Raw genomic sequence first — 14657 nt, forward strand, 5'->3', positions numbered from 1 at the left:
GGAGCCGGACTTGTTTTGATCGCCCCTGACCAGACCACCATTGAGTATGCTCTTCGATTCGGCTTCCAGGCATCCAACAATGAGGCTGAATATGAGGCCCTCATTGCCGGCTTATCTTTGGCACTACATATGGACGTTGAGCAACTCCGAATCCACAGCGATTCTCAACTTGTGGTGAACCAGGTCACGCAGGAATACCAAACCAAGGGTGAGCGTATGGCCGCTTACTTCACCAAAGTTCAAAGCCTACTCAATCAATTCTCAGCATACCAGCTCATCCAAATCCCTAGGGCGGACAATGAGAGGGCGGATGCCCTAGCTCGCCTTGCCTCGGCAGTCGACCATGAAGCTGGGAGGTCTGTCCCCGTTGAGTTCTTACCTCAGCGCAGCATTGATGTTATGGAGGTCTGCCAATCGGCGCAACAAGCTAGTTGGATGGACCCTCTCCTTGCGTTTCTTAAGCATGGGAACCCACCCGCAGACAAGGCTGAGGCTCGGCGCCTTCGCCATAGAGCTTCTCGGTACACCATTATTAACGACAAGTTATACAAGCGGGGTTTCTCCCTGCCATACTTGCGCTGCCTTACCCCCGAACAAGGCGACTATATCCTCCGGGAGATCCATGAAGGGGTTTGTGGCAATCATGCAGGGGCCCATTCTTTAGCCCACAAGGCCATTCGCCAAGGCTATTATTGGCCGACCCTCCGCGCTGATGCAAGGAAGCTCACCCAGAAATGCATCAAGTGCCAAAAATTTGCAACTTTTCCGCACCAACCACCCGAGCCCCTCACTACCATGAACAGTCCTTGGCCCTTTGCCCAATGGGGCATTGACTTAATCGGACCAATGACCGAGGGGAAGGGCAAGGTCAAAATGGCAGTAGTCGCGGTGGACTACTTCACTAAGTGGGCAGAGGCCGAGCCCCTGGCAAAGGCAACCACCCAGACCATCAAGAGCTTTGTATGGAAGAACATCATTTGCCGCTTTGGTCTCCCTTACGCCATTATCACTGACAATGGCAAGCAGTTCGACAACAAAGAGTTCAAGTCATTTTGCTCCGCCTTCAACATCAAGGTTTTCTTTGCCTCTCCTGGTCATCCTCAGGCCAACGGGCAGGTCGAGGCAGTCAACAAGACCATTAAACATACCTTGAAGACCAAGCTCGATGCAAAAAAGGGAAAGTGGCCTGACCTCCTACCCGAAGTCTTATGGTCCTACCGGACGACCTGTCGATCCTCGACCGGGGAAACCCCCTTTTCTTTGGCCTTTGCTTCTGAAGCCGTCATCCCAGTTGAGGTCGGGCTTGCCTCTTACCGCCTCGATACATTTCAGCCTGAGCACAATGCGGACCAGCTAGCCCTCAGTCTCGACCTCGCTGAAGAGCATCGGGCCCAGGCTGAGCTACACAAGTACGCCTACCAGCAACGGGCTACTCGATACTACAATTCTAAAGTTAAGCCTCGCCACTTCCGAGTGGGGGACTGGGTCCTGCGCAGCACTACCTTGGCCAAAACAAGTGCTCTGAAACCTAATTGGGAAGGACCGTATGAAATTATTGAAGTCATCCGCCCAGGCACATACAGGCTCCGCGCCACAACTGGCAAGGAACTCGGCCACCCTTGGCACGCCGAGCACCTCCGCTACTTCTACAAGTAGACAAATGTTGTACCCCCCGGGGACTTTTTTCAATTTTATCTATGTTATCACTTTCAATAAATACAAGTCCTACCACGGACACATTTTTCTTCATTTTTATTCAAAGTGCTAATTGGCTGTATGGACCCCCGGGCCATCAGACATCCGACCCTGCCCATATCCGCCCCATGCATTCAAGGGAAGCTAAGTACCATGCATTCAGGGCGCGGCTATGGCAAATGCATTCAAGGGAAACTAAGTACCATGCATTCACGGAAGTCCTACCACGGACACTTTTTCTTCATTTTTATTCAAAGTCTTAATTGGCTGTATGGCCCCCCGGGCCATCAGACATCCGACCTTGCCCATGTCCGCCCGTGCATTCAAGGGAAGCTAAGTACCACGCATTCAGGGCGCGGCTATGGCAAATGCATTCAAGGGAACTTAAGTACCATGCATTCAAGGGAAAATCAATATCATGCATTCAAGGGAAACTGAGTACCGTGCATTCAGAGAAAATCAATTTCATGCATCCAAGGGAAACTAAGTACCATGCATTCGATAAAATTCTGCAATACCATGTATTCAAGAGAAGGGCATCCTACCCCATAACGGGTCGGACACCCTCCAAATCATCCAAAAAACAATAAGTACAAAACTTAACAATCAAAAGAGTTTGCAAGTTGGCACGGGCCACATCCGACCCGACCATACAACTCAAACAAAAATAGGGTAATGGTCCGCCCACCCCTGCCCCCGGGCCATAAGTGCAACCGATGCCTATTTGGGATCCTCTCCCATATCATGCTCTCCAACTGGGGATGCTCTGTCCTCATGCTCTACCTCCTGGGCACCTTCCTCCGGGACGTTGCCAGGCAATTCGTTGCCAGCCCCTAGCAGACCACGCACGCGGTCCCAGTCAAAGTCAGGGCACATCTCCTCCAGCTCCAATTTGCAATCGCCAAAGCCCATGGCATAGCCGCTGTTGTACTCATTGTCCAACTCCTGCCTAGCCTGGTCCGCCTCTTGCTTGGCTTGGCTCAGCTCCTGCCCGCTCTGCTCCAACTCCTGCCTAGCCTGGTCTGCCTTCTTCCTGGCCTGCAGCAGCTCGGCCTGCAACGCCTGGTTCTGGGCAACCAGGGTACCGACCCTCTCCTCGGCTGAGAGCGCTCTGTCCTTCCACACCACGAAGCTCGACATCTCGTCCTTCATCTTCTCCACCGTGGCCAGGACACTAACATGTGCCTGATAAGTGAAGAACAGTGCCTGCCAGGTCGGATGCCACGAAAGTGTTATCACAAGCTATAAAGTTTAAACTTTGGACATCTCATCAACATATACCACTTTCCCTTACCTGGGACTGCTCGGAGAAGGCCCGCTGCAAGACGGATAGCGGCTCAACCTCATCGCCAATCACCCGGTCATCCCTCCCCTTCTTCAGGGATCCTCCAAAGTCTATCACTGCCTGCTGTGCCAGATGATCCTCCTCTGGGACTGGATCAGACGCAGTGGCTGTGGCTGTCCTCTTGCCCTCTCTCCCGGGCTCGGCCGCATCTAACCCCGTCTTCCTTTTCCTCCCGGGAGAAGCCGCCTTCGGAACCTGGGTGTTGGTCGACCCACCATGCCTCATACCCCCGGGCACCGTTGCGCCTCTACTTGCATTCCCCTGGGACGAGCCACCTCCGGCCAACAGCGCCCCCATCATCATCCTCCTCTGAGCGGGCGGGGCATGACCAACCGGTCTACTTGTTTTCTTCGTGTTGGCCATTTTCACTGAAAGACAACAAAAAATTCAATGAGCACAAATTATTATCTCATCAACTACTACTCCAAGAGGGGAAGTACAGAAGCTCACCTGGAACTCCGAAGCCGTACTTGGCCAACTTTTCAGAAGACAAGAGGTAGGCAGCGCTCAACTTTCGAGCAGGTCGGCTAAGCACCCTCCGCACCTCTTCCGCGCTATCCTCCGACAATGGAAGCCTCTCCCACTCACCCCCTGCAAAATCAAACAACAAAAGCCGACTATCAGTATAAGCATGACATCCGCTAATAATCCAAGTGTACATAGACCAATGCATCGGCTCAGCCAGGCAACCTATTATGTGGAAATTTGTCGGCACCCTATTCATGGTCCTCCTCTCACTCCGGCCAAACTCCCAGGCTCCACTCGCAAAGAACCATTTTTTCTTCCACTCCTTGTGAGCGTCTGGGTGGCCTACCTGTATTTGGCGAGTCGCCCCATCGGTGAACTGCTCGTTCGCCAACTGCGAGCAGTACACCCAACCCCGCAATTTGGGACTCGACTTAATTTCAAACAAGTGTGAAAATTGAGCCATACTTGGGGCACCATACCCCTCATCCCGGAACATCACATACAACCCAATTAATGTCCTCCAACTATTGGGCGTCAGCTGAGCTGGTGCAATCCCTAACTTCCTCAACATATACTGGAAATAGGGGTGGAGAGGAAGCCTAAACCCATGGTGGAAACTCTTGGCAAAACACAAAATATGCCCCTCCGGCGGGTCACTCAAGACATCATCCTCTCCCGGGAGGCTCAGGTGGATATAATCGGGAATGTGGAACTCTACCCTCAATTTTTCAAGGTCCTCCTCCGTCATCCTATTCTCACACAATCCATCCACGGACCAGTAAGGCACAATGCGCCCACCCACATCATCACAACTAGTGGGTGTCTCTCCATCATCGCTGTCCTCACTACCAGTGCTTTTTCCCTCACTTCCCATCACCATGGACAAGCTCTCCTGGACGGTCTTGAGCACTTTGCCCACCCCCATATTTCCACACCCCATCCGGGGTCGAGGCATATTTGGCCTCATCGGCGTCCCATCACTTGTGGACACCCGATCAGACTCCATAGAACTGTTATCATCTGAGGAAGCCATGGAATGTCCGACCTCAGCACACCTGCTCATCCAAGACAACACCATGGACATATCAGATCAATACTGGTTTCCCACCCCCCCCATATGTGCTCTTCTACACCCAATTTGGGACCATTCACCCTATCACCTTTTCACATGCTCAGCCACCAATCATTTATCAAAGCAAATATTCACAATATCAATTCAAGCAGACAGGCAATAAAAACACAAGCCTTTACCTGTATTGCGCGGCTCCAACGGCTCAGACGGGTTCCGACCCACTTATCTTGTCTCCTCTGTACCTAGCCACAAACCACAACACTCAATAAATTACAAAGTCAAAAATGAAGGCATGTTGCCTACCCAGTGCTCGGCAAGGCTCCGACACACTTGCACCTCCACCTGCCCCTACTCACATCATCCACAAAATTCACAAACAGAATTTCAAGGTCCGCCTCAGGCTGGACGACCACAACTTCTCAAAGTTCTCAATTTTCAAAGGCACAATCAATATGTCAAGTGGGTATGAAAATTTTTATTTGAATTACATACCTCAAAAGTGTGAGAATCAATGTTGCCCGAGCCCACTCAGCCACCCTCCGCGCAGCACAACTCCGGCCCGAGCAACCACCTACACCTGCACAACCCGAGCCGAGCAGCCAAAGCTTCTCTTGTTCCGCGCCGCGTCACCAACCGAAGCCTCCACCTCCACTCCGAGCCGCGCGAAGCTCTCCCCTCTAACCCAGCCGATCCGAGCAGAGGACCAAAGCGAGCACAAGTATCCGAGCCCTCCAAGGATCCGAGCCCTCCAAGCTGACCCGCACCTCCACTGCAGACCCGAGCTCGGCGTGAAACACTCCGACCCGAGCAGAGCCTCCTCGACGAGACAGCCCGACCCGCGCCTCCACTGCAGACCCGAGCTCGGCGTGAAACACTCCGACCCGAGCAGAGCCGCCTCGACGAGACAGCCCGACCCGCGCACTCCCTCACCCACCCGAGCAGAGCCTCTGACCCGCGCGCTCCCTCCCTCCGCCCCGAGCACAGATCCGGCCCGCACTCTTCCTCTCCGGCCCGAGCTCAACAGATCCGGCCACTACCCTTTCCGACCCGACCCCTACCCCTTCAACCCCAGTCCAATCCGCGCCTTAACCACCCGACCCGAGCACCAGCAATGATCCGAGCCGAGCCCTTCTTCTTCCTCTGTTTTTCTCTTTTTTCCGCCCCTTGCAGTTCACGTGAATAGTGCCCTAAGTACTTGCAATTCACGTGATAACTCTACCTCACAACAATTCTCTCTCTCCAAAAGTTTTGTCTACAGTACCAAGTGTGAGATGTGGGGGTGGGTCTTTTATATCTGAGCTATACACTGTAATTCTACCATCCTCTTTACAGACGGCAACATCCCACCATTACAGTCGGACGAGGTTTACTGGGATTACATAAAGTGTCTACTGCTCGGCATACAAGATGATCAGAAATAAAAAAAAAAAAAAAAAAAAGAAATAAAGTGTCATCTGTAACCCCCAAGCTTTCCTGCAGTACAGCTTTTCTTGCTAAGGAACTTGGGGGACTTCTAGACAGTAGCTTAAGCAGGAACAAGTGTGTGGTTACTTGTCGTTCTGCTCGGACTTCTTTGTGTGCAAAGTTCCCAACCAAGAAGTATCTTTTGCTCGGAAACTTGGGGGACTTCTGTTCGTATGACTAATCATCTCGGCATAACGACAAGTCACACAAGGCCTAACACCATGCTGTTTGGGCCTAGACCCAAAAGACTAAGCCCTTCCTGGGCTCCTAGCCCACGATCTACTAGGCTCCGGCCTCATGGGCTCCGGCCCCCTGGGCCCCGGCCTCTTAGGCTCCGGCCTCCCAAGCTCAAGCCTCCCGGGCCCCCGGCCCGTGTCAACTCACTCGGATCCTCGAGACCGGTGCCACGTGGCGCTCCTACAGTGCAAGTCACCACAAAGGACACGTGTCGTCACCGGATTGGTTGACACTCTTCCAAAGGTACTATAAAAGAGGTACCTTTTTGTCATCAAGAGGACAACTGAAATCATTATTATACTATTCACTCACTCTGCTCTCAGATCTCTCTGAACACTGACTTGAGCGTCGGAGGAGCTTTGGCCGGCACCACACCGGTGCCCTTCCCGCTCACTTTTGTGTACTTGCGCAGGGTGCTTTGGATATCATTCTCTCTCATTACTCACCAGTCGGACCCAGCTACCCGTTCCTGCCCCACTTCGACGTGTCATCCACTCAGTGGCGGGTCAACGGGCCTACGTGGTTCGACTCGACGTTGACTGCTCTACCATTTTTTAGCATCAACAGGTTTATTTTTACAAAAAAATTTTTTAAAGAATAATCTAAAAAAATGATCTTAATTGAAATAATAATTTTACCGATTGGTCATGAAACAACACTTTAAAATGAGAACAATAAGAGAAAAAATCGGAAGAGAGTAGATTAGGGAAAGTAGCTATAACATTCCTTTACAAGTTATCCAACGCTAAGATCTGGCAGTGATATGCATGTGCACATAGACAGAGCTGACAAAGCTGCACAGTTTACAGTTGCTTCATTATAAGCATATGTGCAAACAGACTGACGCAGTGTAACACGCAAGTAAAAGAGATTAGAGAAAACCAACGTTAACCCTAAGAAAGAATCTGGGTCCACCAGAGAAATGAAAGAAATCTCAAGGTTTTCTGATTAAAAATAATAATAATAACTATACAAACAGTCAAAAAGGTTGTTTAAATACGTTCAGAACCCTAGACATTCGAAATTCAAAATGAAAATAAAGTGCAATTTAGGAAACTTATTAAAAAACACTAAATTGCTTATTTGAAGCCCTAAACGAAGGAATTTGTCTGGTCGTTTCCTTCGAATCGGTATGTCATGAGCCCATTTCTCACACTGGGCCGGGCTGAAGCTTGTTCATTTTCTTGGCCTTCTGGCGGTCGAGTTGTTGCATGAATTATTCTGCCATTTGTTCTACATCACAGACACAGGACTAGAGGACATAAATTGATGGCAGATTTATAATAAATTAAATATCTATGGAAAGTGACTTTTCCATTTCTAAAATCAGACATATCAAGATACTGTACAAACACCAATTCAAAAGGAACTTAAAATAATAATTGTAAAGCACTAATACCAAAATTCCAACAAAAAATCACCATTAAGTTTTGTTAAAAAATGAGATTGGAGGGATGAGATTTGAAGAAATGACGAAATCTATCTCCAACTAATTGTGGTTAGTACACTTATGAATATGATAAGCTGATCCATCCAAAACTTTTTGCCACATTACTGTTTGTCTAACAACAAATAATATCGTCCTCGAATCATCCAAAATCAATGTTATATATCCACGACCTCTCCTTTAGTGAAGGATTTAAAATAGCTCGATTAATAGCTTGAAACAAATAATTCTTGGTCTTCAGGTCTTTAAGCTTTTGTTCCTCCAGAGCTTTGAGTTAAGCTTTTGTTAACACGGTCCTTTTTGCATAGGCTGTGATTCCATTCTCAACCAGACTCCAGTATTCTTTTGATCTTAAGAAGTTTTCCATCAACATGCTCCAATGATTGTAATGACCATCGAACCGTGGAATTGATGGTTGAACAAAACTACTTTCTTCTGATGACATTGAGACTTGCTACGGCAAAGCTCGCTGCTTTCTTTGATCTTTAGAACCAATTGGTGTTGCTCTGATACCAATTGTTAGTTTCAGGAAGATCAAAATAGGAAAAAAAACCTATTGTTTATTGAATAACAATGTGGCTTAAATAGCCTTACAAAACAGAGGAAATATTTGTTAGAAATACATTTTGATTGTCCGTTTTTGAACATTTGAGTTATGAAAACGAAACAGAACTCAAATTAGAAATCAGAATTGTGGTGTTTGAATCAATAGCTGAACAATTTATGGCTTTTTTTGGTGTGTCTATTTTCTAATGAATTAAGGATTGAAAGTGACTATTAATTTCTGACTAATACAAGTTTTATTATTTGAGATAGGTATGGTACTCTGGTCTGGTATTGCTCAAATCAGAATTATGCACATTCCCCACAAACAGGCACACATACACACACACACACACGTACGAGTCATTACTGTTTTTAGGGAAAAAATTGTAATGTTTAGTAGGACTTGGACTACTTTGGTGTTCATCTCCAAGTTTGCCCATCACTAGTGTATTAGCTGCAAGAAGGCTGAGCCTTAAGTCCCAAATTTATATGTGCTTGAGAATTGAGAATTGAGAATAGAAAGTAGGCCTGGAAAGTCCCAAATTTATCTGTTTTGCTGGCAGACTCCAACCTCATAATTTTTATCCTCTGCAACATCCTTGTATAATTTGCTAGCTTTGATTAATTAAAGCTTTGCCTTGAGTTTGATCAGAGTTTATATCAACTGGGGATTTAGCTATTTAGCTTTTCATACATTCATATGGTCAGTGACTTAATGTGCTTGATTTTTTTAATCCAAAACCCTATTTGCTCACACTTCTTGTTATCATTGTCACTGCAGATCAAGAAGTAAAGAGTGGAATTAGGAACGACCTTCAAAAGTAGTGCTACTTTTGGGACAGAATCATCCTCGCTCAAATTACCACTAATAGGTTGGCTTTTGAGGTTATATATATGTGCTTTTTGGGACAGTATTTTAAGTTTCTAATGGTGTATGTACTAGCTAGAAACAATGCATGTCTATATTATTAAACGACATTTCATTATATGTATTAGGATTTCATTACCATATAATTATCCTTTTGTTGTAATGGTGGAAAACCTTGAACAATTTGGTTGTCTTTAATGTGAATTCTAATTTGATGTTATCATTCTTATTGGTTTATCTTTAGATTGCCATAATACATGCATTTGATAAAATTGATTAGTATTATCATTATTTTTTACAAATACACCCAGTATTCCATGGCATCCTTGTAAAGTCACCAAAAGCAATGACATTTCAAACATGGCAAAATTAGATGATTTAGGTCATCTAATGTTAAACTTTTTCATTGGCAATGTAAACAATGTCATAAAAAATCTTTTCATGACGTTTAAACCACGTCATTGAAACACTTTAACATGACATTTTTCAGGTGTCATTGTAGGCCCAACCCTTTCAATGACATTTAAATCATGCCATGTAAACAAAATTAGATGATAGCTACTGAAAGTCATCTAAAGTTAGCAATTTTAAATGACATTGGAATAACACCATGGAAATGTTTTGCATGACATTGATCAAACGCCATATAATTGTACCCTTTCAATAGCGTTGAAGCCATGCCATGTAAATTATTTAGATGACATGTACTGAAAGTCATCTAAAGTTAACCATTTTCAATGACAATTCATTAACGTCAAAGAAAGACTTTACATGACACGAATCAAATGCCATAAAAAGTGTAGAAGGATGACAATTTTTCAACGTCATGGAAACTGTTTAAGATGGCGTTTTATGGGGGCCGTAGTAGGGCCACCTTCTCTATGGCACCGGTATTTAGGACGTGGCTTGCGGCGCTTGAAAAAAGCCATGAAAACCCTTCCATGACGTTTTTCAAACGTCATGGAAAGGGTTTATGGTTGTAGTGAATAAGGATCAATATCACCAATCACTCACCTGCACATACAATTGATCGAGTTGATTAAATACACAAATATAGTTGAAATTTAGCCTAGCCGAGTCGATCATCCTCGCTTTTCCCTTAATGATGATATACGTCATAAAGCTTTGGTAATAATTATGTATTGTTTGACAAAAGAATATTAATTAGTCGGTATATAAGCATATAGATATAGACTTTCAAGTCAAACCGCGAATTAGTTTGTTGAAATTGTAGAAGAATAATGATAGCCAAATGACAATTTAGAATTAACCAGCCTTGTATGAAAAAAGTGAGAATTTTGGAAATTAATTCAATAGTATTGATCCATCTCAACGTGTTACAAAGGCCAAAATATATAGACTATACTTGGAGAGATCAGCAGATCTTGAGGGTTCTCTACTTGTTTTACATAGCTAATTAATAATATTTTATGAATTATGAAAGTTATTGGATTTAATCTAAGTGGAGATGGTAAATGGGATAATGGATTAACTTTAGAATTAATATATAGATTGAGTGTTCGATTCCCTGCATTATAGCCAAAAACAAAGAATTTGAAGCATGAAATGTATTTATGATATTAAACACGCGCTCTTACATGTTTAAGTCTAATGACTTTTAATACTATGCGTTCAATCATCCCAGCCAAATTACAAGATCTTCGGCAATAACTGACTTATAGAACTAAAACACCGATGATAACATAATTATTGAAAGAGAGAAAAAATAAACCAAAAGGAAGCAGCAACTGTTTCATTATATGGTTGAAGCCATTGTAGAAAGTTCAGTTAGGCTCGTATATGATCAAAGGTGGACTTCATGTAGTTCTTGCCACTTTGTTGAAGTTGGATATATTCCTTATAGTTCATGCCAATGTATTTTGGAGGTTGGCCCTCTCTTTCACACAACTCTGGTGCTGGGGCAATAGTTGTATCTACCGATGGTCCATGTGGGATGGCAATGGATATTCTTGTAGCTTTGTTGTTCACAGTGGCTCGATGCATCACACTCTTGTATTTACCGTTGGTCAAGATCTACCAAAAAAAAAAATATATATATATATTTAAATATACATGAGCAGTCGATCAATTATACATGTGGTTCTTTTTCTTCACAAATGTACAGAACATGCATTTGGAAATTCGCAATAATGTTGACTAAATGTCAAATGGGATTGCTTTATTTCTCCCTTCTTGTTTTGAAAGAAGGAGACATACAATATATAATTGATAATGATTGATTAGAGAGAAAATTTCTACCTGCATTTGGTCAGCAAGGTTTACAAAAAAACCATTGGGAGGGCCATCCACAGTGAGCCATTTGCCGTTGTGCTCGACTTGGAGACCATTCATCTCATTCTGAATGAGGAGTGTGACCAAGCCATGATCAGTGTGATGGGGTATTCCAATTGCATGTTCAGGCTGAGGGCATGGTGGGTAGTAGTTGGCTGCCAACATTTGTAAGCCACGATCCATATTCATTGCATTGTGTATGTAGTCAGCCTCCAATCCCAAGCTTTCTGATATTGCTCTTGTGATTTCCAGTGCTACTTCTCTTGCTCTTTTGCTAAACTCCATTGAAATCTCACTACATCATCCAAGAAAATTATTAATCAATTAATGAATCCAAATTTATAGTCTCACAATATAATTATTTGGTAAGAAAATTATTAATAAATGATTTAGATTTATAGTCTATAGTCTATACATACCTGAAGCGAGACGGTTTGTAGAGGGAGTAAAATTCTGGATGCACTCTAACTTTGAAGAAGTCCCTCCAGAGAAGCACTTTATCCAAAGCAAGATTGTAACTAGTTCCATACTTGAACATTTCCAGCACATCATTTCCTGATTTAAACTCTTGCTTCTCTTCGTCAGGAAGACTAAAAAATCCGTGACACGCATCAATCATCGCCTTCATTAGGCTCTCAGGCACTCCATAGTTAATCGCCTGATTAGGCGAAATGATACAATGGTTAGCTTTGATATTCATCATTAATTAACACAAATAATAACCAGTGTTTTCAGACGCAAAAACATGACGCGAGGCGTTTTAGTCGTAGAAGGCGAGGCGTAAGCCTCAACGCGTTAAGGCGTAAGCTTTTCGGTATATATTTTTTATAATAAAAAAATTATAAATATATATATAAACATATATAAATAGATAAATATATATATATATATATAAGTATATATATAGAACATAAGACCCAAATATATATATAAGCAAGGGTATTGTTGTCTTTTCAGCACATGTAAAAAAATTAATATTTTAAAATGTTTTTGAATTAAAAAATAAATAAAAACAGTATTAGCTATTTATATATGTTTGGGCCAAAGTCTCGTCGCGGATGTCGAAGATGGCCTGGAGGAGGGCGACGTAGAGGTGGATGTTGAGGGGGTAGCCGTCGGCCCAGTGGCAGACGTCGGTGGGGGTGCCGTTGGAGCTGCGCCAGGAGAGGGAGACGACGGCGTTGCAGAGGGTGCGCATGGTGTTGGAGTTCTTGCCGGTGTCGATGGGCTTGTTGTCGGCGGCGCGGATGATCTCGCAGAGGCGCATGGCGAAGGTGTTGCTGCGGTCGAGCGTGATGGAGGGGTGCTGGAGGAGGCCGGCCTCCAATATCTTCAGCTGCCGCTTCTGCCAGTGGTGGTACTCGTTCGAGCTCTCGTTGAATTCAGACGGTTTCAGCTGACGGAGGAGCTCCAGCGGGAGGATTATCGTCTCTGCTCGCCTGATGGCCATCACCATAACTGCAAGTCAACCTTTGCCTTGCACGATCTTACTCGGTTGGAAGAGTGGGTTCTTCTCCAACCGATCTTCTCCAAAACAGAGGTGCAAAAAACCTAGAACAGAGGTTGAAAAAAATCCTGCAGAGTTGGTCGCGAGGCGACGCCTTTAACGCCTTGCCGTCGAGAGGCGTACGCCTTCAACGCCTTGCCGTCGCCTTTCAGTCGTTTTTCACAGTCTGGCGACGTCGTGCGCAATCGGCCGCCGCCTCGCCATGACTCGCGCCTGAAGCTCGCCTTTGAAAACACTGATAATAACACAATTCACAAGTGATGAAACAAAATAACATACTATGAAGAAGCCCCATTCTTGGCAAATCTTGACGAGATCATGAATGATTTTGGAACGTTGATCAGGAGAACCAGAGGTGAGAAGGGACATATCCACAATGGGAATAGCGAATTCAGGATCATTTGGATCAGCTTCTTCACTGGGGTTTATGTTGAAAGCATAAGCAGAAGGAACAGAGCTCAGAGCAGGGGATTCAGCAAGTGCTTTGATGCTTGTAACTTGAGGTACTGCCTCCACGGTTTCAGCAGCAACTGGAGGAGCCATAGAGTGAGAGAGAGACACAGAGAGAGAGAGATTGTTGAGTTGCTATGGATGAGAAACATTGTTCTAATTTATAGGCAGTTCGGGTGACCTCAATTTACACGTGGTCAACATCCTTTATAGAAGCAAGAAAAAATTTAATACTTTCTAGCCCACCTTACCCCATGAATTTTTTTTGGCCAAGTACCTTACCCCATGGATTAATTGATACACAACCTGCAGAATCCAGATGTAGCAATCCACCAGCTATATATATATATATACAGGTTCCTTCTGTTGAGGTATACCTCAACTTATTTATGTTGAGGTATATCTTGTTGGGGCCCACACGAGTCGTTTTGTGTCGATCCGAACCGTTCAATTTTTACATCTACATAGATAGATCATCTTTGCAAAAAATTAGCCAAATCGAAAATCATTTGCCTATCTAACTTTGATCAAATAAATGGACGAACCAAATATTTTTGATGAAACCGTCCATTTGTTTTATCAAAGTTAGATAGGCAAATGATTTCCGATTTGACTAATTTTTTACAAGGATGATCTATCAATGAAAATGATCATTGCGAATGGTTCGGATCGACACAAAGCGACTCGTGTGGGCCCCAATATGGTATACCTCAACATAAATAAGTTGAGGTATACCTCAACAGAAGGAGCCTGTATATATATATATATATATATTTTATCTCTTTTATTTTGGCCATGTTGTTATCTGAACTATATTTAATTTCAATTGTTTTTCACATTCTTAATTATTAAAATATTGTGTCAAACTTTTTAATTATATACTTTAGTTAATTCATAACCTCCGATCATTTTTATAGTTAATTTATAACCCCCTATTTTACTTAAATTTTTATCTAAATCCCCTAATCAATGGATATATAGCTATTGTTGACTTTTATTTTTGTTATAATTTCGGTTGTGCCCCTTTCCAATTACTGCTGTACATGTGCACATCGCTGACATCACCCAACTGCATGATGCACTCGCTGACATTGCCCAGCTGCATGATCCACTTGTTGACATTGCCTAGCTGCATGATCCACTCGCTTGGTCTAGCGCCATCTCCATCCCATATCTAAAAAATTGAAAAAAAAGAGTTGGGTGAAAAATGAACAAATCAAAGTTTGAACACCAAACCTTGTACAAGTGGGAAGCACGGCGAACCAA

General features: G+C 44.1%; 1 protein-coding gene across 1 annotated transcript; it reads right to left on the reverse strand.

The window, feature by feature from the left end:
* Nucleotides 1–10688: 10688 nt before the first annotated feature.
* On the reverse strand, nt 10689–13493 carry LOC147277260 (2-oxoglutarate-dependent dioxygenase 19-like). The gene is made up of 4 exons (XM_086253978.1): nt 13221–13493; nt 11854–12092; nt 11402–11729; nt 10689–11176 (listed from the first exon to the last, which is right to left on the reverse strand). Exons 1-4 carry the CDS (start codon nt 13482–13484, stop codon nt 10931–10933), a joined length of 1077 nt encoding a protein of 358 aa, XP_086110104.1. The 5' UTR covers nt 13485–13493; the 3' UTR covers nt 10689–10930.
* Between the last annotated feature and the right edge of the window lie 1164 nt (nt 13494–14657).

This window comes from Dryas octopetala, chromosome 8 (assembly GCF_963921425.1).
Source record: "Dryas octopetala chromosome 8, drDryOcto1.1, whole genome shotgun sequence".
Lineage (NCBI taxonomy): Eukaryota > Viridiplantae > Streptophyta > Magnoliopsida > Rosales > Rosaceae > Dryas > Dryas octopetala.